Source organism: Prorops nasuta, unplaced genomic scaffold, assembly GCF_024137725.1.
Source record: "Prorops nasuta isolate Cenicafe-Biocafe unplaced genomic scaffold, Cenicafe_Pnas_1.2 PNAS00014, whole genome shotgun sequence".
Taxonomy (NCBI): Eukaryota; Metazoa; Arthropoda; class Insecta; order Hymenoptera; family Bethylidae; genus Prorops; species Prorops nasuta.
In genome coordinates this window covers 5,744,464-5,768,727 of record NW_027116811.1, presented here as the reverse complement: position 1 = coordinate 5,768,727, position 24,264 = coordinate 5,744,464, and the positions used below count along the sequence as shown (strand labels likewise).

Here is a 24,264-nt window from a genome sequence, read left to right as displayed (position 1 = left end):
CCAAAATGCCAGACAGGTGTTGACTGTTGAGTGTGTTGACACATGGCTGACACTGTTGACACTTGACATCGTTGGCACAATTTAGAGCTGTTGTATACATACACCATTAAATAATTCATTGGTATTTGCTTTATTTTCAAAATTTGATACAAGAAACAGCGTTTTACATACAATATTTTAGAAAAAATAATGGAAAAAGTTGTTACTACCGAATTGTCATATGGTTATATGACAGCTTAGGTATCTAAATTTACGCTGGTAAATTAGCACGCCGGTAGTTAAAGATTAATAAGTAATTATTGATTGGAAAGACAAAATTACGAGTAATTTATTGTTGTCCCCTTAAATAAGTAATCAATTTGCAATGGAGCATAAAACATATACTTTTAAAAGAATTAAATAATTTTATTAATATTTTATTGAATTTCACAGAAAAATAGAAATTAACTATTTGTATGCGTAGTCTCGTCTATTAATCTAACCCACAGTCCTCCCTGAGCTCTGACAGTCAATCTAAATTTCGGTTTTATATCTTCTTTTCCAGTGATTGTTTCCAGACGAAATCTCCTTAAAATGGCACTGATTAGAGCTTTCATTTCTAACATAGCAAATTTGTGACCTGAGAACCATTAAAAAAATTCTATCACTATCAATAAAAAAATGAATATAAAAATTTAGCAAAAAATATTATAAATAAGAAAGTTTAATAACAACTGGAAAAACATACCAATACAGTTCCTGGGTCCAGCACTAAAAGGGAGATAGGAATAAGGGTGTCTCTTCTCATTATTTTCAGGGTTGAACCTTTCTGGCTTGAAACTATCGGGCTCAGAAAAGTGTTTTGACATTCTATGAGTGGTGTAGGGAACAATAAAAACACCACAACCAGCTGGCACAATGTGTTTTCCTAATTTCACATCTTCTCCTAGAGTTCTGGCAAAGAAAGGGACACTGGGATAAAGTCTCATAGCTTCTTTAATGCACATTTCTAGAATCTTCATTTCTCTGAAATCTCTTATACTTGGTGATTTTGAATGATCTTCGAGAATAGCATTGATTTCCTGTTTACATTTGTTTTGCCAGTTCTGATGTTTTGCCAAAAGGAAAAGTGTCATTGCAGATGCTGTGCCAACTGAGTCCTGACCAGCTAACATAAAAGTACAACACTCCTCAATGATGTCTTCATCAGTGAAATAAGGATTCTTCTCATTTACCTCCACCATATATTCTAACAAGGACATATTATTACAGGGATCATCCTCTGAATTTATGGAGGGACCTTTTCTTCGAATTAATTCTCGACGTTCCTCCATCATTTTGCAACAAGTATCATGCAGGTTTTTTCTTTGTTTCTGCTCTTCCTTTCCTGCTTTTGTCCAACTATAAATCCAATCTATCAATAGCCATGGTTGTGATACCCTTTGCAGCACCATTAATTCCCCCCTAAAATTACAAATTTATAGATGAATATGTTATGAAAAATTTCAAATTTTTGTTGTTCTACCAAATATTATTTGAGCCATCTGATAAATATTTGCATACTTTCTGAATGGTAAGTCTTTTTTAATGTCACTATCAGTAGATGACAGACCCAGAACAGTCTCTGCAAAATTCAACTTTAATAAAGATATTGAAAATTAACCAGAGCAATAAAAATTGAAACAAATAATAATTACCACTTAAAATATCATAAATTGAATCATTTAGATATGTAGTGATATTGATAGATTCATGATCTTTTAATGATAATTTTTTTACTAATCTATCAGCACAGCCATTGAAGTTCTTTATGAATCTTTCAAGAATCTGAATGTGAAAGGCTGGTTGGAGAATCTTTCTGTGTATCCTCCATGTTTCCACATCTCTGAAAAAAGAAAAGAGTTAGACAATTACCCTTATTATAAATGAGCTTAGCTGGATAAAAGATAAAACTGTCTCCATAACTTTATAATTAAACCAAAGAAAAAACAATTTATTAATAAATTTAGCATAGTCAGTTTATTAAAAAATTCCTATTGCACTAATGGAGATACTATAGTACAAAAGCATAAAGCTTTAGAGGCTTTTATTTATTTTTCTATCCAGCCAACTTCTTTATTTAATATAATAATTAGTACTTGGTAATCAAGCCTTTTCCTAGAAAATTATCTAAAAGTTTGTAAAAAGAGATCTTTTCATTATGTTTTGAGCTGCCTAATATAGTTTTAATGTCTGCAGGTTCTAGCACAATCACATAAGGAATAATAGTTATCCAGAGTCTGAAAATGGGACCATACGATAAGGCTTCACCATTTAATCTTTCAACGACTATAAAGAGAAATATCTTAAAGATAAACAAAATTTCTGTATGATTTTAATTAACTATAAAATTAAGCTCCAAAAATACTCACGATTATCCTTGGTAACATCCTGAATATTTCCTAAAAATGGGATAGCCCTTGGTCCTTCCAGACTTAAAGCCAGCCTAACACACCTCAGATAATCCCATATTATATAAAAAATGAAAATGCTGCATAATAGGATCAAATATACCCAAAGCTCTTCAGGGCCCTGGTCCCACTAGAAATGAAAGAAAATTTTTCATATAAAAATGTTAAATTCTGAGTTACTCACTTTATTCCATGATAAATAGTATCTAATTAAAAAAAAACATCTTTTACCATGAAAATTAATCCGCCTTAAACTATACAAGAGTTCATTGACAAATCAAAAATGTAAATAAAACATTTAGACACTCACAATTTGCAAGGTAGCTAGGCTCATATTATCAATAAATTTTTCAAAAATCTATTTATACATTTATTTAAAGAAAAAACGAGTTTAGTACCGAGGCGCATCGCGAATTTGCAAGGAAATCTCGCGAAACCGGAGAATCCTCTCTTTTATAGTAGAAGCAGACACCCCCAGGCAATTCCTACTCAACAACTATTAAACTCTAATACATACATTTCAGCTCCTTTACATTAGAAAATTAAGAACGTACAATCTTACATTTTTTCTCCAAGAATCCATTTTATCTCCTCGTCAATCTTTTTTAATTACCTATCTCAATTCTCACCTTTTTACATTAACGACTCATAAGAAAAATATTGAAACTATTCAACTCATGTTGAAAATAATAATCGAAATATCTCATGCTATCAATAAAATATAAATTGATAGGATCCATTTAATTGATCTATCTTTACAAATATTAAGCATATCAATTTTGTTAATACATATATTCAAACTTTAAGATGAAAATAGTATTTGTACTTGAGCAATAAATGTTTACATCTTTATATTTAGAACTGCCATAAAATTGATTGCAGTTGATTTATGGAAGTTTTTTTAGATGACATTTTTCTAATGGCTTTATACAGGTAATAATTAAATGTCATTCCTCTTCCTTTTTTAAATTGATTCGTCCTCCTGTTAGCAATTTTTGTTTCTCGTTTTGGTTTCCTCGAATACACATAATTCTGAATTGTTCACGTTATGGCCGTCGATTATACTTTGTAATTCAGTTTTGCAATATAACATGCGTTGTATAAGAAGGTGCATTGGCTACATTATCCTGAAAAGTATTAAGAGCCAAGTGTGACTATCTAACTGAAGTAGAAGATCAACATGAGAGTGACAGTATGTCTTGTCTGTCGTGCGTAATGGAACGCGAAAAGAAAAGGAGGAAAAAGAGGGGATGGGGAATAGAAGAGGTCACACAATACATGGTACAGAAGAAGAGATTTCGCCATCGTTGTTAGCTATGCGATTTCCAAGATCCACGCGAATCAGCCGGATTGCATCAGTAGAGGAGGATCCTCTCGAGGAAGTAGTGGCTGTAAGAAGATAGAAAAAAGAAGCATAAAAGCATATGATTAAAGTGTTTACAGTTCATTAACGTTATATCAAAGCTGGAAATAATATTGTATAAATTATTGTTTCATTGGACAATAAATTCCCGTACCTTGTGAAACAGCATAACAATTCACTATACATAATACAGCACTTTGGCGAGCAAACACTTTACAATTCAAGTTCTGCTTGAAAAATTGGCATTAAACGCTTGTAACATTTTCCAGTGATGGCTCCCACTCATTTCCTTCAGTAGCAATTAAAACATTTTCCATTAATAGACCATGACAAAGATGGAAAAATTATTTTTCAAAATCAACATAATAGTTTCATTATTCAATATTACCGATTTTCTAGAATTCTCGTAAAAAAATATTTTTTAAAAATTGTTCAACATTTCACAACATTTGTTTTGCAATTTTATAAATGGCGAACAATCTATTTTTTATTTTTGTATTTCGATTAACAGCAGGAGGATGAGCGGTGGATGTCACTATTACTCGAAGACTGACAGAAGTCAGTAATTGAGCGCAGTAGAAAATGATAAATTATCGATCGTAAATAGTCTAATCACGTTTGACCGACGTGCTAATATTTCCATCGTGAAATTCCTTTTAAATTCCAGTGTGATTTAAAGACTTTCATGGGCTACCGAAATGACAATTGAGCGTAAGTTTGTTCCCGAGTAAAAGTCATTTTATTACCTTTTTACTTCTGTTGGAACAGATCGTAACTTTAAAAGAAATTGTTATGTCACCAGTAAAATACCTGTGTACAGTATATACTTATATATCTAGAGGCTTTAAATAAGATTCGGTGTAATAAAATTCATTGTAGTTTTATTGCATTCTTCTCTTGTAAAAATTGTGCCTTATCTTAATAAATATCTTCAACATAATATAAACATTTAAATTCAAGAAATTGTTTTTAACAATTGCTTTTAAGGCCGAGGCTGAAGTGTCGTGATAAATTCTTCGACCTCAATTAGAAAATATTGTTTATCTTTATCTTTATTAGATTTTTTAATAGAAATAAATTTCTATGTTAATAAGAATTTTTGCCATACCATACAAATTTAAACCGAATGAACACCTCTGATAAATGCCTCTACTGATGAAATTGGAGTATCAGGTAAAATTCCGTGGCCTAAATTCGCAATATACCGATGTTTCCCAAATTTCTCTACCATGTTTCTTGCTCTTTCTTCAATACTTTCCTAGAAAAAAGTTGATAAATTTTTTTATAAACGTTTTTAAAAAATTTAGGAAACTAACTTCACTGCCGTATAGTGCACAAGGGTCTAAATTTCCCTGTAGAGTAACATCTGGTCCAACTCTTGCTCTTGCTTCTGTAGGATCCACTTTCCAATCTAATCCAATAATTTCATAACTGTGGTCTTTTGCCAGAATTTCTATTGAATTCATTGTAGCACCCTTTGGAAAAGCAATCTAAAAATAGATGGAATAGCATGAAAATATTTTCAATTTATTGTTAATATTATGCATAACATTTTTACCATAGGAACCATTGGATGTTGTTCTTCTGCCAATTGTTTTCTAACTCTCTCGCTTATTTGTTTAAAATATTTGAAAGAATATTCTGTGAAGAGATGGTCATTAAGATAATCTCCAGCACTTTCAAAAACTTGTAATGCCTAAAATAAAAGAAGTTGATAAAGAACAAAGTAAAATAAAGTACAAAACAAAATGTATACCTGTGCTCCAGCCTTAACTTGAAGTACCAAATAATCTACAATAACATCAGTAATTCTCTGCAATAAATCGTGGGTCTCTTGTGGATATCTGTACAGCCAACAGCGGGCTTTTGCCATTGTAGGATTTCCACCTCCTTGTAGCATATAACCCATTAAAGTCCACTGAAACAAATATGAACACTGGCATAAAGAAAGCCATAAAATAATATATATCACAATTTACATACCGGAGCACCTGTAAACCCAATAAGAGGCACTTTACCATTAAGAGTCTTTCGAGTTAAAGTTATTGCATCTGCAACATATTTCAGTTCTACACCAACATCAGGTTTCTTTAATCTTTCTATATCTTTTGGATCTATTAATGGATTGGGAAGTACAGGCCCCTGAAATTTATTAATTTGTTTTTATAAATAATGTAAATTTATGAAGAAAGCATTAGGGAATTACTTACAACTCCTGGTCTCATTTCAACCACTAATCCCATTGCTTGAGGAATTACGAGGATATCCGAGAAAATAATACTGGCATCTAAGTCAAATCTCTTGATAGGCATCAGTGTAGTTTCACAGGCCAGTGTTGGGGTCTGGCATATAGAAAAAAAGTCATGATTTGCTCGAATTTGTTGAAACTCTGGCAAGTACCTGCCAGCTTGTCTCATAATCCAAACAGGAACTTTATCAACAGTTTCTCCTTTTGCTGCCCTCAAAAATCGATCATTCTGTAAAGCTGGAAAATCGTGATCCATGATATCCACAAAATTCTAAAATGAATAAGAAAGACTTCTACTTTCAAAAAGAATCATAAAAACTTTTAATTCAACAATCCCTACAGATCTACCATATAATATTCACTGTAACAACTAAAAGAACCTCTTAAGAGAATATAGAATAATCAAAATGAATCAAAACATTTCGATGGGTTAAGTTAGGTCACCCGGTCAGCCAGGTGAAGGTTAGTAATGAAATAGCAGTTTTTTTTTCAGTGAAAAGCTCAATGGATAAAAACGAAATCTGCACATAATAATAATCTATAAAAGTTTAATTTTAGAAATAAGGCTACTAGAAAAGAAATTTGCGAGAAAGTTTTAGATTAACTTTTAATTTAATATACATTTATATGCATATATAATTAACATGATATCCGATAACACTTAGTAATGCATATAAAATTGCAGTAATAATTGTTCAAACTATCAGATGGGATACGTCGACGGTGTAGGCCGCTGGTGATAGTCTTATATCCTCTGAGCGAGATAGGGGCCTCTGCCGAAGATCACTGTCCCCAGGCCAGGCTCTTCCTGGGCTCCTCGGGGTATTGCTAGATCTGGATACAGTGTCCACCGCTAAACTCACTGTTGTTGGGTCGTTCAACCCATTGCTTTGGATTCTTCTTTGTGCAGCTATCGAGGCACGAAGTGTCTTCCTCTTCTGGATAAATAAACATTTCAAAAATCCACAAATATCATAAATTCTTATATACAATCCTAAAAAATTACCTCGATGGCTCCTCGCCATTTATCAGCAGCATGCCTGGCCAGCTCCATCTTCTTTTGCTTTCGTATCTGGTGCTTTTTATAAGCCATTTCAATGATAATTAATGCCACACCACCGACAATTCCTACGGCAACAACTATAAAAACGCCAGCCATATTCTTCAAACCCAAAGTGTTCGGGGTTTTCTCAAATTGTTCGCATTGCTGAACGTTCCCCTGGAGAATCCAATGCTTGTCCAGATCTTCCATAAATCCAATCTCGTGGAAGTCTAATATTGCCAATGTTACAGCGTCCGCCCAAGGTGACCCCTTCTGCAGACCAATGCCATAACCTGAACGGCCAAAAAGTTCGCCAGCTGTTACCAATTCACAATCCTGGGCTGCTTCGAACTCCAAACGAGAACTGTCCCAGATGAACGCCATTAATTTGCTGGAATAATTCGTTAAATTCAGAAGTTTTTCTAATTATGTTAAATAGGAGCTTCAAGAAGAAGTTTGATTACTTACCCTATTTTTATATCACGAATTGCATCCTCAGCAGTGTCATAATTGTTAGCTTCCATTGTTCGATACATATTGGATAATTCTACTTGTCTTCTGAAGTACATATCCACAGCAGACCCCTTAACAGTGGCACAGGTCAAATTTTCCATGGTGTTCCTAAGCTGTGAAACGTTGAAATTAGATTCATTTCAAGGAGATTTAAACAGCTTGTTTTAGTTTGCATACCCGAGCATCGTTAATGCCAGTTAATTTGGTCTTTGGACGTTCCAACACGAGAAAAGCAGCCAAGTTGGCAGTATAAGAAGCCACAATGATCATGGCGAATCCTGCCCAGACCATACCAAGGACACGGGCTGAAAAACTCCTGGGCGTACCTATGCAATAATTTTAATAAATTACAAAATAATGTCTCCGTCATTCTTTGTTTCAGTTACATTTTTTTTTATAAATTAATTAATTTACCCTCTCCTATTCCACTGTTGAGGAGAACCCCCCAAGCGAACCAAACTGCACTGGACAGATTCAAGGCGTCTTCCTCGGTACCGTCGGTATTAGCTAGCTTGAACCTCCCGAAAGGTGAAAACCGGTCGAGGAGGTACAGAACTAACGCCACCACGTGCACCGAGACCATCACAAGGATCCACAAAGTGTTGCTGAACGGTTGCAAGAAAGAGACCAGGGTGGACGACCTTGATGGCTGTAAAATTAGAAATTAAAGAATTTTAAGAGACTATTAATAGGAAGAACACCTATGTTTATTAATACCTTCTTCTCGAGAATAGTAATACCCTGATACTTAAAAGGCTTGCTGAACTCTATGAATTCCGCCCTTTCAGGATTAATGGTCAAAGGAGCCACAATCATGTCCGCCCTCTCATTGACCAATTCTCCTATCAAACCTGTCCATTCTTTTCTTCCACCAACTACATTAAAATAAAACTTTTAGAATTTCTTGTGGTAACTTTCTCGTTAATTAATTTTTAACTAATTAATGTGCAGTTTACCTGAGCTATTTTTTATCATGTAACTACCAAACTGGCCATCGGGAGACAAGGCTAGACTATAAGTGAAATTTATAGTTTTTGATAGTGCTTTCAGCAAATCTATGCAGTAGCCTCTACAACAATAAGTTCTCATGCCTAAAATTCAGTGAATATAGTTAATAAAAAAATCTGTATAATGAGTTTTAAATAAGTGTAACATGCAAGGTAATTTTACCTGAGTTGTTCAAGGACGATGGTGCACCTTCGGTTACATTGAAGTGAGGACAGAGGATTTCCTCGGTTTGACAGGATTCGCCATCAGCAGTTTCCCTCACGTAAACAAAAGGTTTTTCCTCGATAGTAAGAACCTTCAAGTGTGTAGGTATCATGAAACCCTCAGGCTTGGTTTTTAGTCTGCCAGGCCATAAAATAGCTGATTCGTTCACCGTTAATTTCATTTTAGTACCATTCTACAAAAAAAATCTTATAATAATTAAGAATTTTATAAGAAAATATTATTTTTCGTTTTCTTACAGATGGGTAAAAATATTGCCCAACAGAAGCCTGCTGTCCATATCCTTGAATATTGACTATATCATACTCAGCATAAATTCTGTCACCATTATCATCGAATGCTACCAGGCCAGTGGCACCATCAGTCAAGTTTTGCTCGCGAATATACCTGACATAAATTAAAATAGAATACTACCCTTTCAAATATTATTAATAAAATAAAATGATCAACTTACTCAAAAAGTCTTTTTCCAGTTTCCCAAATCGACCCAGAATCACTACAGTCTTTAGGTGCTTTTGTAATTTCCTTTGTTTGATTCATTTCTCTCAAAGCCGACACAAGGACTCTCCTAAAATATTTTCAAAAATGACAAAAGAAACCATTAATCAACCTGACCCTATTTAAACAGTGATCTATAATGGACAATCACTATAGTAACACATATACTACTCATCACACGTATAGTAGTATATCATGATAGAATAAATAATAAGTTTTAGATGACTATAAATAAGAATAATAATAGAGATAGACGACAAACAGTGAATTTGCACGTGCTAAGAAGATAGAAAGAGAGACAGATATAGAAGAATCGCATGAAGGAAATTCTGGTCCCAGTTGATAGTCCATGTGATGGTGGTCGTTGACCACTCGGGATTCATCTAATTTCAAGGCTACACGGTCCATGCACACAGATACGTGGATTTAGCTGATAACTGACAGGCTGTCGTTGATGTGGGCCTTTTCGTCGTTGGCATTCTTCAGTTTCAGACCCAGAAGACCTTCGGGTACATTTGGCGCGTCCAATGCTTGTTCCGTTACTATCCAAACGTATCCAGCACCTGTCATGTTCATTGCAGCTGCGTCCCTAAATATCACTCTGGCATCTGTTTTCCTAATTAACAAATCAACATGTTATTATTTACCTTTCCATTTGCCAATAATAGCCTGCTTGTTGTCCTACGTAAATCTCCATTTACTTACGAGGCATACATCAAGCAAACCCTAGCCTGAGCACTCTTCATGTCCATCAATTGGTCCATAAAATTCACCAAACCTGGCTCGAATTCGATTACAGTCTCCACCTAGAGTAACAGTAAATGTTTTTTCAAAACTTTCATTTATACAAATTTAAATCAGTAAGACTTACATGGACTTTGATTTCCACGTCGTCTTCTAAGCTTTGGGAAGTTGTTTGGAATCTTCCCAGGATAGCACGTCCATCTGTGTCGGAACTATGGATGAAGATAATCTTCATGTAGTTGAAATGTTTGAGCAGTTCTACCCAGACGTCTGCCTGATGGGAATATGGTGGCACTGTTCTTAGAAATGACACATGGATATTCTAAAAATTGATCACCCAATTAATGATATTGGTTGAGGTATTTACAATTACTATCACTACATGTGCTGTGATAAAATTTACCTTATCAGAGAAAGCAGAATCCCTGGAGGATATTCCAATCACTGGAATATGATAGAATCCACTTGTGTATGAAACAGCTGCGGGTGAAAGGTCACCGGTCAAAGGGTGAGAGACAACGACTGCATAGACTTGCTTGGCAATCAAATATTTACAAACGCTTAGCGCCGTTTTGATTGGATTTGGATCCATTTGGATGGGAGTTGCTAAAAAAGTCACCCCTTTGTTCACAAAATTCGTGTTGAAGTTCAAGATCTGCAAAGAAAAGATTAATTTTATTCCAATTCAAGGATAGCCAAAATTTAAAATCTTAAAATATTATAAATGGGCATATTTAATTAGGATTGACTTACTCCAATAGTATCATTGAAATGTTGTGTGCTGTTGGCACTGGACAGGACACCCCCGATTCTGAAATCCCGAGGGTTCTCATAGGCAGCCAAATGTTCGATTAGGAAAATTAAGCAAAGGGTAAAAAATTCCTTGTGCCAGCCCATTTTGCAGCTGAAAAAATTCCATTATAATTCATACTTTCTTTTGTTTTTGAAAAAGCACAAATTGAAATGAATAAAAATTTAAAACAGGGAAAGAATATAATCTGCCTGTTATAATCTTACTTGTCTGGCTGATTATGGACTTGTATATATCACTGAATATACTCGAAATCATCAATGTTTCTCCTGAACCGTCATTTTTGGATTGCTCTGGCAGAACACGCCTTGGAACTGTCCAAGTTTCATTCTGAGAACGATCGCTAAAGCATCATTGATCCATTCGGATGCTGCGCGCTCTTATCATCCCCTCCACCTAAAATCAACCCAAAAATTGATATCTGTTTCAAAATTTCGCGCCCTTGATTCCCACTCTCGCCACTTTGATCAAAACAACAACTAAATACTTCGCGAATCAAATTGGTTGATTTAGAAATTATTCAAGCGCATCGATATTATTGACTCGTCCACTAGAATTACCTCTTTGATCTAATCAAAGATTCCATCAAATGCCACATGGTAAATTCTAGGTTTGCCTTTCAATAACAAAGCTTACGATAGATTATAAACTAGATTGGATGCATTTTACAGTTAATTAAATTCCATAGATTAAATAATAGTCTTATTTAAGAAAATAAATAAAGGTATTAAGTATTATATTTGGAGTAGTGGCGGGCATTCTTGGGAAAATGTATGATAAAGTAGGTAAAGATAAGATGGTCAGACCCAGGAAGACGTCACGTTGCCTCCTGGTTATCGATCCTGGAAATTTCCGCCCGATGACGAGTCCGCATGCGTGGGGCGACCAGTATTTACGAGAGAGATTCACTTTTGACATTCGCCTCGTGAGGAAGACGTATATGCCAAGGACGAGTTTCAGCTGACAAAAGGGAAAGCCTGCAGGAAGTACTCGGCAAAGCTCGGCAGTTCTTTCATCGTCATCCAGATTTCAACTCCATTGCTCTGAAAAAAGACCATCGGACTTTAAGACTGTTGTATCACCCTGACCTACGACCAGCCAATCTCGAATCTGGTAAGTCATCTGAAATCCCCACTCATTACCCACCCAAATATACCTTTTAATTCCCTTTTATTATTCTCTCTCTATTCGACACACTGTATTCATAAAAATTATAAATTAAAAAAAAAAAAAAGATATAATTTCGGAATCAAACATAGTGTCAGTCAACGAGTAAAATGGTGTGCTTGAACGTCAGCTGATCTTACTGTGTTTTCATAACTTCAGGGGTCTAAGTTTTGGTAGATCAGTGGTTAAACACGACATTAGTCAGACACAAGTATTAATTTGAAAATTCGTCAAATTTTCAGGTTTGTCGCATTTTGTCAGAAACTTTCTGCCTCTTATGCATATTAATAAATTGTGCATACATAGTTGTGCTGTAACAAACATGAATATTAATGAAAAATATGTATATTGATAGAGTACTTGTATGATGATGCAAATGTTTACTTGTTGCAGGACATTTTTGGGTCAAAGTTAACGGAAGTGGAAAAACAAAGAAGATAAGAAAGGTAAAGAAAGATAGAGAGGCATTGCGTGCAAGAAATAGAGAAAAAGAGAAGAGAGAAAGCAGTTGTGAAAATACAAAAAAGGGTAAAGGAAGAAAAAGCAATAGTAACTCCAATGTATAACGGTCCTCGCGCGAGATTAGAAATAGAAAGAGAATGTCGTTACCCCGAGAATGGAGCTTCCAGGATTCGTGTCGATCGGTCGCGGCAAGCGCGACGGCGTCACAGGAAATGGTCGGCCAGGGCGTCATCGACGAGAACATGAATCAAAACCAGTTGGGTTCGCTATTATCAATACATTCGGCACCAGTTTTCGACCTTAACACTGGGCTGCCATCGCCAAAAAGACCATCGTCCCTCGTTGTTCAGGCAACAGCCACTTCAACACCGGTAACCAGCTACCTAAAATATTTATTTCATTTTTTAGGAATATTTCAAGTCTGACTGTGAAATATTGAGTGATAAAAAATTACAGATAGTACCACCTCACCTGAGCCCACCTGATTTGGACGAGGAAGACAACGACAATTTATTGACAATATCGAGCCTCACTGCAAGGCCACTTATAGCAAAATCACGAGAGCTGCGATCGGTGAAGGGTAACACCATGAAGAAGAAAAAGCCGAAGAAGAGCCAGAGGAAGATTTTGAATTATACTCCATTAGACGGCGGATACGCTTGGGTCATTGTGTTTGGTGCTTTCTCTGTTCAATTCTGGGTTGCAGGACTCGTCAAGTCTTATGGTGTCCTTTACGTAGAGATCATGGAAACTTTCAGGGATTCTTCAGCCTCTGTAGCATCCTGGATACCAGCTATTCTCTCGTGCCTCTGTCTGGCATTAGGTACCTCTCATAAAAACTTCCATTAAGCTCCTTCTATTCTCATATCATACTTTTACTATTTTAGCTCCAATTACAAGCATGTTGTGTCAGAAGTATAGCTGTCGTTCTGTGGTTTTTATTGGAGGACTTTTCTGCGCATTGGGACTCACCACTAGCTATTTTGCCACGAGTCTGATTCATCTCTTTTTTACATTTGGCGTTTTAACTGGTACTTTTTCTATTATTCATAAATCTAAATTTATTTTCTCACTGTAAAAATATAGAATTCATGAATCATTTGTTATAAGAAAATTAAAAACTATAGTAAAATTATTGTCTTACAGGTATTGGTGGTGGCTTGTCAACTACTCCTGGAATTATTATAGTCTCTCAATACTTTGATAAACATAGGGCATTAGCCAATGGCATCTGTGTTTCTGGAACTGCAGCAGGAAGTTTTGTCTTTCCATTATTGATTGAGAGTCTTGTGAAAAATTTTGGATTTCATGGAACGATTCTTTTGCTGGGAGGTTGCATGCTCCACGTATGTGTCAGTGCCACTTTATACAGACCTCTGGAGGATAATTTCACTGATGATTCTATTCCAGATGCAATGGAAAAAGTATTAAAATATATTAATTACATTTGAATCATTAATGGATTATTGAAAAGTGAATAATTAATAAAATGAAAATTAAATTACAGCAAGAGGTAGCAGAGACTAGAGCGGTGACGACGAGACAACAGAAATTGGATCTTCTATTTGCCAATGATCCAACGACAAGGAACAATTTGCTAAACGAGCTTTTCCATCAGAGTAGTGTAGTTGCTGTAGAATTAACAGATAGCGAGGAAGAGAAAGACGTGATGGGGGAGACTTTGAGGCTGAAACCTATGTCAAAACTTCGTAGCTCTAGCATCCTTCATAGTGTTGAGGATTTGTCCACAGATTCAACATGTGTCTATAAGAACAGATCATCCATGAGGTCTCTCAAATCATCTGCTATAGCTGTGTGCCCTGTAATAACCAGTGAGCAACAGGTTCTCATAAAATTCATCAATTTTTAAAATATTGTAAAATTTATATAAATTTCCTTTACCAAGCTCCTTGTTCTATTACAGATTACTCAGGAACGAAAAACAGTCATGCAGAGAATAGCCATGTATATCGACCTCTCTTTGCTAAAGAATCCTCAGTTCATCATGATGTGTTTCTCTGTAACTTTAATGTCAACTGGAAGTCCTTACATGCTTTACTATCTTCCTGCTTATGTACACGCCTCAGGATATTCAAAATCAGAAGCTGGCTACCTCGTTGCAATCTCTGCTGCTCTAGATCTTTGTGGAAGACTTGGACTTGGCTGGCTTTCGGATCTCCAATTGTTTGATCGACGAAAAGGATATATTGGAAGGTCTTAAGAGATATTTAAATGAGAAGCGTTTCTTAATTATATACTATATACATAATCTGAAGAGGATCTTACTAAAATAATTTTAAATGTTTAGTGTGGTGGGTGCTGGTGTTGCTGTGCTGTCAATTCCCATGGCCCATTCTTTTTATGTTTTGGCATGTTCTGTGGGAGTTTACGGTTTGTGTTTGGGTTGCTGGTTCCTCCTGGTTCCCGTCCTTCTTGCGGACCAATATGGAACGGATAAAATCTCTTCTAGTTATGGTCTTGTTAGAATGTTTCAGAGTGTTGGTGCAATTTCAATTCCTCCTCTCGCAGGTAATTAACAGTTTTTGGTGATACCTGTGATAAAAATGCATTTTAGTGATTTCATTGAATGTATGATTTACAGGATACTTGCGAGATGTAACGGGAAGTTACACTGTTTGTTTTCTATGTATGGGTACTTGCATGGTTATGGGAGGTCTGCCTCTCCTTTTGGTTTTTAATGAAGTATCAAAACCAACGAAGCTGCCCGTTAATAATGGAAACAATTGTCAAGATGATACGACTGTAAAAGAATAAAGTATTTTGCAAATATATATTATATAATACAATATTATTGAAAAATGGGAGAGTGTAATAGAGTAATCGATATAATAAATATTCAGCACAAGCTGAATACAATAATTACCTGTTCGTATTAAACTATTTGTAAAGATTTTAGACTCCAGTTTTGTTGGAAATTTTTTCTTTTATAAATGTCAGATGTTTATTTAGCTATTGTACAATTCTTTTATTGATTGGTAATAAAAAAACAATTAAATATACCTACATGGCAAGATCTCATACATCTAATTGTATACTTGTGTAGAAGAGAATTCACAATTAGGTGTGTGTGCTATTTTTCTATGAACCTATCATGAAAGATTTTTTAAAGTATATGTAATGTATTTACATATGTACATTAAAAAAAAATTAATAAAATGTTGCTTAAAAAGTCTTACAACTAGTATAGAAGATTATATAATCACAGGACATTCAAGTACATAGTGAAGCCTACAGATAAATTTATATTTAGCTTAAATACTATGTGAGATACACAAAGTGATTATTCATATGAATGTGTTTTGATGCTTCTATAATCAAAGTACTCTTTTAGTATATTAAGAAAACAGTATATCTTCAAATAAAAATCACAGAGTTGAGAAATCTACTGTTATATATTTAAATGATCAGTTCTGTAAAGATGATCAAACTTCAGTTTAAAAAATATTTATGTCCATTGCTTATAGTTTAAGTTGGTTTCCAAGCTACCATTCTCATCTTATTGTTTATTTCTTGTAGAATTAATGAACAAGCGAGTTGCTTCTCTGGAGATAGACCATTAATTCCTTCCATTTCATCATCGTCGTCTGGTCCTCCGTTGCTGTTGCCATTTTTGCCCTTTCCTTTTCCTTTTCTTTTCTTCTTCTTATTCAACTGGTGACAGTCAGTATCGCTTCCAGCATCTGTATTTCTTCTTATCTATAATAATGCAAATGGTATTAGTAATGGCATTTAAATTTTGCAAAAAAATATATTACCTTTGCACTTTTTTTTGTTTGCTTGTCATACTCTAGTGCATCATAGTAGTTTGGCTTCTCTCGCTTGATACGATTGGTTCTTCTTGTTTTCATTACTCCACTGTCAGGACTAGGTGGACTTTTAATTGAATTTCTACGAGCATTGAAAAAAGAGTGACCACAAGGACAAGCTTTGCAAGCCACAGGAACCTTAAAATACAATAATACAGATAAGAGTCAGTAATACTAAATTTTTACATATAAGATAAAGGTCTGATAAGAATTGATTAGAATTCTCATAAGATTTTTATCATTGAAATTTTGCAAAATGGTGGAAAACTTGATGCTAAATCAATAAAAATAAAAGCAAACAATACCTGTTGTTCACACTTGGGGCAGCCTTTGCTAATTGTTTTGGTCTTTGCCATATTAAAAGGTCTACGAATAAAAAATTGTAAGAGAATTCGAGTGATAAACTATTGTGTTTTAGCACTGAAATATTTATCACAGATATAGCACATGACGTGGGTACTGGGTCCTACTAAATTAAAGTTTTAAGTGCATATAATTTGTCAGTGGTGCTTCGCGGTTCATCACTAATAAGCATAAGCAAGCAGCAAAACGAAATAAGTGATGAAAAAGTTGTGATTATGTTAACCAGATGGCGCTTGGGTATTTTCTTGGGACTAACCTGGACAAACTTAAAAAAGTATAACCTAATCTTACTTCTGCAATGATATAAGAAGGAGAAGGGGATAGAATATCAGAGAGGGAGAGAATGAGACGGAGATAGTGCATTGAAATAATGCTATAAAGAATATCCTGTGTTTATTTAAGAGTCATCGATATAAGTATGCTTTCTTTTTTTCGTAAATTATCAATTGGGGAGAGGATCAAAGATGGTGTACTGCCAGACAAGGCGATGGAAACAACAGAAAGTACAGCCAAGAATCAGAAACTGACACAAAATGACACTTTGCTGAAAGAATCTGTTTATGGCAAGAATCTCGTGCTAGATTTGTATTATTCATGAATTGATAATCGATTAGTTTTATTTGAATTATAGATTTATTGAGAACTATTAAAGATCCAGAGAAACCTCAAACATTAGAGCAACTTGATGTGGTTTACGAAGACTGTGTAAATATCTGTAAAAGTACTCCGAATGGCGTCTCAGTGATTAGAGTGGAGTTTAATCCTACTGTTCCACATTGCTCCTTGGCAACTCTTATAGGCTTGTGCATAAGAGTGAAATTAGAAAGACAATTAGTTGCTTTGTTTAAATTGGATATTTATGTTAAAGAAGGTGCTCATTCTACTGAAATGGAAAGTAAGAAAAGCTCCTGTGTTTACAACCCCTTTATTTAATAAGCGGTTATAAGCTGTCAATTGTTTTTTTCCAGTAAATAAACAAATAAATGATAAAGAAAGAATAGCTGCTGCAATGGAAAATCCTAATTTAAGAGAACTGGTAGAGAAATGTATACAAGAGGAAGAATAAATAATTTTTGCAGCAATAAGATTTTCTTATGTTGTAATCTAATCTTTTCAATGGATTCATCAATTATTTTATCTATAAGATATTTATCAATTGTATAGACGACTATTTGATGTAGTTATGTATTTGTACAGTCTTTGTAATTTAATAAGTATTTAAAAGAATTAAAAGTATATTGTTACACTAAAAGAAATTTTTACATTCCTTCAGCTGCTGCTTGTAATTCTAAAAGCTCAGGTGCAATTAAGTATCCCCCCATGGATTCCCTCTTTTTGGATAAATCTAAAATATCTTTAGGATATTTGTATTTGATTGCTGGTCTTCTGACTTTACCAACAGATTTTAGTTTGGGCTCTTCAATGTAAATTTTGTATATCACTGAATTAGGGAGAAGACCAAAATTTGGCGTGGAAGTATAATCCTCATTATCATCTTCGGTTTTCTTAATTTTTGGTTTACAATAAACCTTACTTATATCTGCAAACTTCATGATGAATTCAAAAATATTATAAGTATCAATATCTTCTTTCTTTGGACTAATTTCTTTTAAGTAATTTTCCCAATCTTTTCTAGTCATTAATGCTTTATCTGGCACTAATTTCCTTGCATTTATTATACCATTTATTAGTCTATCAATATCTGTAAATTATTTAATTTTAATTACTGAACTTTAGTTGTGAATGTAATTGTTGTAAAATTGCATATAATTTTACCATCGTCTCTGAATTGAAATTGAGCACAAGCAAATTTTTTCATGGCTGCAGCCATGCTTGGCACATCAGTAGCTCCAGGAGCCAAGGTGCCAAATGGAGTACTACTTGTAACATGTAAAATGTTTTCAAGTTCACATTCCTCTTCGTAGACCCTGTAATCTACATCCTCTGGTAGAGCACTTTCCTCAACCTCCATACTGTCTGAGCTAGTCATTGCAAGATTTCTGTATGTTGATGGCAAATCTACAATAATTTATCAAACATAAAAATTTAAGTATGAAAAATATCATGAATTCCATAACATAAGTGGATTACAATTTTCAGATGGGATTTTGTATAAATGTTTTCCAGCACAAAAGACTATATCCCCATCCAAAGATGAAAATGTAATTTTTAAAGGACAGCAATTGATCTCCAATATCTAAATCATAAAATCATCAAGTCCTATAATATTCTTCATATTGTTAAATAAGTTGTAGATTATACTCTTATTAATGAATTATTTTGATCCCACAGGCAGATAGTTTTATCCAAAGAGGAAGTGGAGCATATCAAAAGTGAATCAGATGCTGTTATATCAGTTACTAATTTCTGATGATCCTTAGAATAATGGTGAACCATTTTTTCTATAAAAAATGGGTATATTATAATGGATCAATATGATCAGTAGGCGTATTCTAGAAAAATATTTGTTTAAACGTTCACCCTGGTTATGCATGTTGTACATGACTAATGGATAAAATTTTGGAGTGGATTCATTGACGACACAAAGGATTGACCTTGAAAGGGAGAAATGGTCTAAAATATGCCAGTGAAGTGGACGAGAGCATATTGCATAAATTTAATTTTCACCCCATTGTAGAGACGTGCATTACTGGCACCGAGAAGTAAAGAGCATAGGCTAATGCCAGTGGAGCTTGGATGTCAGGAAAAATCGTCCAGATTTTAACTTGCTTATCCTCTCCCATTGAAATTACTTTGCGACTGCTACTCGATGAATGTAACATTTTTACTGGTCCCTTATGAGCCTAAACATTCGATATAAATAATTTAATAATAATTAACAATTAAAGCATTTTGTTATTTACATTGAGATTACTACGAAAATCCATAACGAAAAATTAAAAACATTGTTTAAATATTAAAATTAAAAATCAGAGAAGTCTCACGGGAAAAATATCGCGATGTTCTCCAGTGCTTAGATTCATTATCACTATATTACCGTTATCGGTACCAATAATAACAAAAGTACGAATGTGATACAATTCCCTTTTATTATTTTTGTTCGTGCCACGTATCTCCTCATAATGTTCATAAACAATTATGCAGGTGGCCAACGAGTCATCGTTTATCCATACGTGCCTGATGAATTTTTTATAGTCAGTTAATATACGAGTTATATCACTGTTGTTAATAAAATTTAATTACTCGTATTTCATTGGATTAGTCGAAGTGTTGCTAACCAGTATCTCTCCTGTCCTTGACAGAATTGTGTAAATCGAACCTGAAGAGAGATTGCGACGAACAACTCGATAATTTCTTAATTAATTTTATAGATTAATTAAAAAAATTAATTAATAAAATTTGTGGAAAATTGTATGCATTATTTCAGCGGTTTAATAATGTCAGGGGACTTTTACTGTACTTTCAGCATCGCTGTAAGCGACGTTAACAATTTCCAAGGCCGATGGGAGGATCTGTGCGTTCAGTGGGTCACCGGAAACCGCAGAAAAAACTCTCACAATATTATCGTTACTTCCGGCCACCAGTTTTCTCGGGTACATGGGGTTGTCGGTTGATAATAAAAATTTAACGGGGCTCCTGGGAAAAATAAACAAATAAATATCTTTCTATAACAAATACTCTTAAAAGATTTGAATAAAAATTAAAATTGAGAAAGAGATAAGTAAAACATAGAAATAATTTAATCGATAGACTCGAGGGTTCCGGAGAACTATATTTAAATAAAAATAAAAGCTTATGTTGAGGGGGGGGGGATGAGGTGTCGAAGGAATTATTGGCCGAGCGACTGTTAAATTTCTGAGAATTTAGGAGCGGTGCGTTTAATGTCGAGGGATTCGTGATCTGGTTGGCCTTATTTTCAAGTCTTACGTAAGCGGGGCGTAAAAACTGTACAGCTGGCACATGTTGAAGCAGCAAAGCTTGTCTCCCACTGTAGCAATAGCCGCGGCGGACGAGTTCAAAGAGCCACAAAAAATCTCTCCCAAATCGTCAAAGGTCTCTACCTGAAATACAATTTTTTATCATTCACCATCTGTAGTCCTCCCCCCTCCATTCATCACCCTTACTTTTTCACGAAGATTGCAGCTCCAGACCTGCAAGACTCGATCCTCCGCAGTAGTAACGAAACCGGAAGTGCAGGGGTGGTCGAAAATGTCAAGAATTTTGCCAGCATGGGCCTTGGCACACGTCATCATGGGGCTCAAATTCAAGTTCCAGCCAATCACTGATGCATAAAACATTTCAGCTGACGTGTTTGTCGGCGGCCATTTTGGTGCCAAACTTTAATTCTTTAATTATTTTAATAAATCACCGTTTCCCTTCAGGTCCCCGGTGACGATCCAGGAACTGACTCTGCAGTAGCACAAGGCACTTATGGGATATTTCATTGCCATAACTTGTTTACTCAGGAATTCCAGTGGTACCGTTTCTCCTTTGTCCTTGTCTGGCTCCAGTGACGTCACGTATAGCGTCGTTTGGTAGGAGATGACCAAACGGCTGGACCCTGAAGATGTACAGCGTTTAATGGATCTTTTTGCATAACTCTCGTGTAAACTTAATAACAATGAGAAAATATAATAATAATAACTAGTAGTATATATAAATATTTAATTTGATTTTTAAGGGAAAAATCACACTGTCTGTGGCTGACTAAAAAATGCATTATCTACTCAATTTTATTTTGAAAATTATTTTGATTTTATTCGAGAAAATTTAAAATGGTTACCAGTCATCAATGGTATCATGTCGCAATACTCGATTTCCCACATGGGTCCCATCTCCAAATCGTTATAACTGACCGTTTTAGTATAATTCAAATTTTTTTCTTTGTTTTCGACAGGATACCTCTGGAAAGGCAGCGAAAATGAGGAAAATTTTTGTCCCGATGAGAAAAATTATTTTTATAACGTGAAAAGTGGGTTTTTTTTGTTTTCGAGGATAAGGGTGGGGGTACCGTGGCTATATTGGTTCCGATGACTATAATCTCTCTGGTGAGTGGTTCGTAGAATAATTTTTGGATCCTGAATTCGTTCCTGACGACCTGACAGAGCAAACATCCGCTCGTCAACACCCAAATAATATCGTCCAATGGGGTGTAACCGAGCAAAATTTTCAATCCTGGACACCAAAGCATCCTCGTAAAGCTCACAGCACCACTCAATGTCAAGGCTGGTTGAATTGGGTTCCCTTGCATTGTGAATCGAAGCACCCCACCACCTCCCATACTCAAAACCAGATATTCCTGCAAATTTCACCACCACTTGTCCAAAGCCAATCGAGACTTTATTAATTTTTATTTTTTAATCCCCTTAACGAAAAATGAAATTCGAATCCCGACGATCCTACACAGTTAATCGAGCAGTAAATTTTATGGCCTCGTTTCACAGTCGATATTTGCACTAAAAAATTGATGTGCAAATAATTCCAAGCTTGTATTTTTGTTCAATCTGCCACGTTCCTGACACGTGACCCATAAAATTGTGCAATAAATAAATTATTTTCTTTGTTCTCCTCCCTCGACTCGTTAAGCTTTCACGATAATTCGTTAATAAAATTGAGCCAATAAACAATAATATTTAAATCGATTCGTGGAAGTTGACGAGTGGGAGAAAATTTCTCCAGGTTAATGATCAATTAGCATGGGAGAGTGCAGGAGTATTAACGTAATTAACGTGGGAATAATTTACTTGTGTTTCACAGCAGAAACAGATATCTGCATATTTCTCCAGTAAAGTGGTGCGTGCTGTTAATTTCAGTCCATGGTACAATTTAAGCTCACCGTTGTCCTCCATTATTTTCTCTCTCGATTTCAAACGTTCCTGCATCTTCTCCACCAGAAATCCCCATCTCTCCCGATTAGCCTCATCGTTCAGCGAATTTTCGCAGTCCACTCTTGCCAGAAACATTCCTCGAAATCCTCTAAAACTATTTAATAATAATAATAATAATTTAGAGGAACAAAACTAGAATTTTCCACTGTTTATTATTATTATTTTCATTTATCGATAATAATTTCCTGGACGCGAGAATTGAAAATACAATATTTTTGATGGAGAGATCGTTGCTTCTCGTTGAAAAAATAAAGAGGTTATGTTGACGTTCTCGTGGTTCGATCGCGATGAGTTTAAGAATAGAATCGATCTTGTCGAATTTCGATTGTTCGCGTGATCTTTCATTAATTAGAGGAAGATTTTTGTCGGTAATAAGCCGAGGCTGGATGCTCTTCCGAGCCACTAATGAGTGAGAAGCACGTTTTTGAATCAATTATGCAGCAATTCTGACAGAATCTTGCATGCACCCTCTCTAATTAAAGGGAATGTCTTGCTAAAACGAACCAGAAACCTCAAATTATGTAACTCTTTATGCCTGAGACTTTTAACGTTCCTACTTTGTTCCTTTAAGAGAGAAATAATAATAACAACTGAGTAAATAAATAATTAAAAAATATTGTTAAAGTTTCTTAAAGGTAAATAACTTTTTTTCTGCTCAATTTGATAATAAATAATTGGATAAACGAGATTTTAGTGGTTGCACAAAAATCGCATTCCTTCTTTAAGTCGTTCGATGCTGTTGAATTATTTATACGTGGCGTTAAAAGTGTAATTTTATGAGAAATTTATTGGCGGTTGTGGCGAAATAAGATCGGAGAAGCTCCCAGTGACGTTTGCAGAATATCGATTTGGATTTGGTTAATAAATTTCTGCTATTCGATTATTACCGTTGACCCAAATATCGTTCGATGCTAACTAGATTTTCACGCGTAGAAAATCGTGCAAACGGAAAATCCAATCTTACCGCTTTTCCTCCAATGAAAACATTGAAAATTTAATTTTCCGTATTTTCGCTGGAATTTTCAGAGAGACGACGACTCGCGATAGAAATTTTATGACTTGTTGTGAAATATTAATTTTTTTAGAGGTTAGGTGGATTTTTTGTTAACACTAAAGATACCATTTTCCGGTCAAATTGACCTTTTTAAATGTAAACACGCGTGTATAGATAATCCTTGGTAGATTAGGTGTTGAGTAAGTAGATAAGGACGTGTGTGGTAGGGCGCTGCGAGTTTTCAATAAAACTGAATAGTATAAGGAGCGATTTTATTCAGACTACTTTAAGATGGATAAATATATTAAAGAATCTTTATGATCGATTTATGATTTCTCGCGATAAGTTAATGCAAAAATTGTAGATAGGTCACGTGACTGGTAGAGGGAAATGGAAAATTATTGAATCAACACACTGTAACATAAGTAAAAAAGAGAATTATAATTACAGAAATTTTTATTGAAGATTTACGATTGAATTTCGTGAACAAAAGTGAATAAAAACATGTTTGATCGGACACGTTCAGTTTTTAGCGCTCCGAAGTAGATGATGGATAATTATAGTCGGACAACTTTCAGCTGGGCAATTGCATCAAAGAACCGACCGATTGATTTTTAATTTCTCGGCGTTAAGTGAATACGAAAATTATGGTTAGGTCACGTGGTTGGTAAAGCGAAAAGAAGAAGTAAAAAATGATGGGTTCAACACTATAGCATAAGTAGAA

At 34.8% G+C, this 24,264-nt stretch overlaps 7 protein-coding genes across 14 annotated transcripts; 2 read left to right on the top strand and 5 right to left on the bottom strand.

Annotated features, from left to right (window-relative positions):
* Positions 1-9: 9 nt before the first annotated feature.
* Cyp4aa1 (Probable cytochrome P450 4aa1) lies at positions 10-3,269 on the bottom strand. Of its 2 annotated transcripts, none has more exons than XM_066735305.1 (7): positions 2,740-3,269; positions 2,391-2,559; positions 2,118-2,307; positions 1,677-1,864; positions 1,543-1,603; positions 728-1,443; positions 10-619 (listed from the first exon to the last, which is right to left on the bottom strand). In XM_066735305.1, exons 1-7 carry the CDS (start codon positions 2,761-2,763, stop codon positions 444-446), a joined length of 1,524 nt encoding a protein of 507 aa, XP_066591402.1. In that variant the 5' UTR covers positions 2,764-3,269; the 3' UTR covers positions 10-443. The 2 variants fall into 2 exon arrangements, with proteins under 2 accessions (XP_066591402.1, XP_066591403.1); XM_066735306.1 differs by having other exon boundaries at positions 11-619; positions 2,661-3,268.
* Positions 3,270-4,406: 1,137 nt separating this feature from the next.
* Urod (uroporphyrinogen decarboxylase) lies at positions 4,407-6,480 on the bottom strand. Of its 3 annotated transcripts, none has more exons than XM_066735308.1 (7): positions 6,403-6,444; positions 6,003-6,311; positions 5,776-5,934; positions 5,549-5,710; positions 5,351-5,488; positions 5,109-5,282; positions 4,407-5,050 (listed from the first exon to the last, which is right to left on the bottom strand). In XM_066735308.1, exons 2-7 carry the CDS (start codon positions 6,294-6,296, stop codon positions 4,910-4,912), a joined length of 1,068 nt encoding a protein of 355 aa, XP_066591405.1. In that variant the 5' UTR covers positions 6,297-6,311; positions 6,403-6,444; the 3' UTR covers positions 4,407-4,909. The 3 variants fall into 3 exon arrangements, with proteins under 3 accessions (XP_066591405.1, XP_066591404.1, XP_066591406.1); XM_066735307.1 differs by having other exon boundaries at positions 6,389-6,439; XM_066735309.1 differs by having other exon boundaries at positions 4,410-5,050; positions 6,003-6,134; positions 6,193-6,480.
* Positions 6,481-6,630: 150 nt separating this feature from the next.
* On the bottom strand, positions 6,631-11,823 carry Nmdar1 (NMDA receptor 1). 2 transcript variants are annotated; one of them, XM_066735296.1, is made up of 17 exons: positions 11,685-11,823; positions 11,085-11,274; positions 10,821-10,971; positions 10,471-10,722; positions 10,195-10,389; positions 10,029-10,129; positions 9,766-9,939; positions 9,280-9,393; positions 9,065-9,212; positions 8,766-9,000; positions 8,552-8,686; positions 8,313-8,470; positions 8,010-8,244; positions 7,773-7,921; positions 7,551-7,708; positions 7,047-7,473; positions 6,631-6,978 (listed from the first exon to the last, which is right to left on the bottom strand). In XM_066735296.1, the coding sequence occupies exons 3-17, from the start codon at positions 10,962-10,964 to the stop codon at positions 6,736-6,738; spliced, it is 2,868 nt and encodes a 955-aa protein (XP_066591393.1). In that variant the 5' UTR covers positions 10,965-10,971; positions 11,085-11,274; positions 11,685-11,823; the 3' UTR covers positions 6,631-6,735. The 2 variants fall into 2 exon arrangements, with proteins under 2 accessions (XP_066591393.1, XP_066591394.1); XM_066735297.1 differs by having other exon boundaries at positions 6,631-6,975.
* Positions 11,824-11,859: 36 nt separating this feature from the next.
* Positions 11,860-15,287, top strand: Sln (Silnoon). Its single transcript, XM_066735302.1, has 9 exons — positions 11,860-11,991; positions 12,439-12,878; positions 12,964-13,330; positions 13,395-13,538; positions 13,654-13,931; positions 14,015-14,350; positions 14,432-14,721; positions 14,816-15,036; positions 15,110-15,287. The coding sequence occupies exons 2-9, from the start codon at positions 12,645-12,647 to the stop codon at positions 15,280-15,282; spliced, it is 2,043 nt and encodes a 680-aa protein (XP_066591399.1). The 5' UTR covers positions 11,860-11,991; positions 12,439-12,644; the 3' UTR covers positions 15,283-15,287.
* A 182-nt stretch (positions 15,288-15,469) lies between these two features.
* On the bottom strand, positions 15,470-16,856 carry LOC136778466 (UPF0547 protein C16orf87-like). Its single transcript, XM_066735311.1, has 3 exons — positions 16,640-16,856; positions 16,284-16,472; positions 15,470-16,224 (listed from the first exon to the last, which is right to left on the bottom strand). Exons 1-3 carry the CDS (start codon positions 16,688-16,690, stop codon positions 15,994-15,996), a joined length of 471 nt encoding a protein of 156 aa, XP_066591408.1. The 5' UTR covers positions 16,691-16,856; the 3' UTR covers positions 15,470-15,993.
* A 131-nt stretch (positions 16,857-16,987) lies between these two features.
* On the top strand, positions 16,988-17,917 carry galla-1 (cytosolic iron-sulfur assembly component galla-1). Its single transcript, XM_066735310.1, has 3 exons — positions 16,988-17,260; positions 17,329-17,592; positions 17,666-17,917. Exons 1-3 carry the CDS (start codon positions 17,116-17,118, stop codon positions 17,761-17,763), a joined length of 507 nt encoding a protein of 168 aa, XP_066591407.1. The 5' UTR covers positions 16,988-17,115; the 3' UTR covers positions 17,764-17,917.
* A 39-nt stretch (positions 17,918-17,956) lies between these two features.
* On the bottom strand, positions 17,957-23,564 carry LOC136778459 (WD repeat-containing protein 97-like). Of its 4 annotated transcripts, none has more exons than XM_066735298.1 (15): positions 22,495-22,545; positions 21,670-22,114; positions 21,442-21,562; positions 21,028-21,219; positions 20,783-20,940; positions 20,586-20,719; positions 20,119-20,294; positions 19,902-19,977; positions 19,643-19,835; positions 19,326-19,501; positions 19,179-19,252; positions 18,960-19,099; positions 18,789-18,894; positions 18,474-18,716; positions 17,957-18,399 (listed from the first exon to the last, which is right to left on the bottom strand). In XM_066735298.1, exons 2-15 carry the CDS (start codon positions 21,937-21,939, stop codon positions 17,957-17,959), a joined length of 2,502 nt encoding a protein of 833 aa, XP_066591395.1. In that variant the 5' UTR covers positions 21,940-22,114; positions 22,495-22,545. The 4 variants fall into 4 exon arrangements, with proteins under 4 accessions (XP_066591395.1, XP_066591396.1, XP_066591397.1 ...); XM_066735299.1 differs by lacking the exon at positions 22,495-22,545 and adding an exon at positions 22,403-22,494 and having other exon boundaries at positions 21,670-21,975; XM_066735300.1 differs by lacking the exons at positions 21,442-21,562; positions 21,670-22,114 and adding an exon at positions 23,511-23,564 and having other exon boundaries at positions 22,495-22,640.
* Positions 23,565-24,264: the final 700 nt, after the last annotated feature.

Excerpts from the sequence above, each read along its gene's own strand:
- Cyp4aa1 (XM_066735305.1), bottom strand. The coding sequence starts at position 2,763 with ATGAGCCTAGCTACCTTGCAAATT. Across the intron at positions 1,444-1,542 it reads AAAGACTTACCATTCAGAAA|GGGGGAATTAATGGTGCTGC; the intron begins GTATGCAAATAT and ends TTGTAATTTTAG. Across the intron at positions 620-727 it reads TGGACCCAGGAACTGTATTG|GTCACAAATTTGCTATGTTA; the intron begins GTATGTTTTTCC and ends AATGGTTCTCAG.
- Urod (XM_066735307.1), bottom strand. Across the intron at positions 5,283-5,350 it reads AACATCCAATGGTTCCTATG|ATTGCTTTTCCAAAGGGTGC; the intron begins GTAAAAATGTTA and ends ATCTATTTTTAG. Across the intron at positions 5,051-5,108 it reads GTGCACTATACGGCAGTGAA|GAAAGTATTGAAGAAAGAGC; the intron begins GTTAGTTTCCTA and ends ACTTTTTTCTAG.
- Nmdar1 (XM_066735296.1), bottom strand. The coding sequence starts at position 10,964 with ATGGGCTGGCACAAGGAATTTTTTACCCTTTGCTTAATTTTCCTAATC. Across the intron at positions 10,723-10,820 it reads ATTTCAATGATACTATTGGA|ATCTTGAACTTCAACACGAA; the intron begins GTAAGTCAATCC and ends TTTTCTTTGCAG. Across the intron at positions 7,922-8,009 it reads CAACAGTGGAATAGGAGAGG|GTACGCCCAGGAGTTTTTCA; the intron begins GTAAATTAATTA and ends ATTATTGCATAG.
- Sln (XM_066735302.1), top strand. The coding sequence starts at position 12,645 with ATGTCGTTACCCCGAGAATGGAGCTTCCAGGATTCGTGTCGATCGGTC. Across the intron at positions 13,539-13,653 it reads TACATTTGGCGTTTTAACTG|GTATTGGTGGTGGCTTGTCA; the intron begins GTACTTTTTCTA and ends ATTGTCTTACAG. Across the intron at positions 14,351-14,431 it reads TAATAACCAGTGAGCAACAG|ATTACTCAGGAACGAAAAAC; the intron begins GTTCTCATAAAA and ends GTTCTATTACAG.
- LOC136778466 (XM_066735311.1), bottom strand. The coding sequence starts at position 16,690 with ATGGCAAAGACCAAAACAATTAGCAAAGGCTGCCCCAAGTGTGAACAA. Across the intron at positions 16,473-16,639 it reads GCCCCAAGTGTGAACAACAG|GTTCCTGTGGCTTGCAAAGC; the intron begins GTATTGTTTGCT and ends TTGTATTTTAAG. Across the intron at positions 16,225-16,283 it reads AAACAAAAAAAAGTGCAAAG|ATAAGAAGAAATACAGATGC; the intron begins GTAATATATTTT and ends GCATTATTATAG.
- galla-1 (XM_066735310.1), top strand. The coding sequence starts at position 17,116 with ATGCTTTCTTTTTTTCGTAAATTATCAATTGGGGAGAGGATCAAAGAT. Across the intron at positions 17,261-17,328 it reads GCTGAAAGAATCTGTTTATG|ATTTATTGAGAACTATTAAA; the intron begins GCAAGAATCTCG and ends TTTGAATTATAG. Across the intron at positions 17,593-17,665 it reads TCATTCTACTGAAATGGAAA|TAAATAAACAAATAAATGAT; the intron begins GTAAGAAAAGCT and ends GTTTTTTTCCAG.
- LOC136778459 (XM_066735298.1), bottom strand. The coding sequence starts at position 21,939 with ATGGGAGGTGGTGGGGTGCTTCGATTCACAATGCAAGGGAACCCAATT. Across the intron at positions 19,836-19,901 it reads ACTAATCCAATGAAATACGA|GCACGTATGGATAAACGATG; the intron begins GTAATTAAATTT and ends AAAATTCATCAG. Across the intron at positions 19,253-19,325 it reads ATGCACGTCTCTACAATGGG|GTCAATCCTTTGTGTCGTCA; the intron begins GTGAAAATTAAA and ends CTCCCTTTCAAG.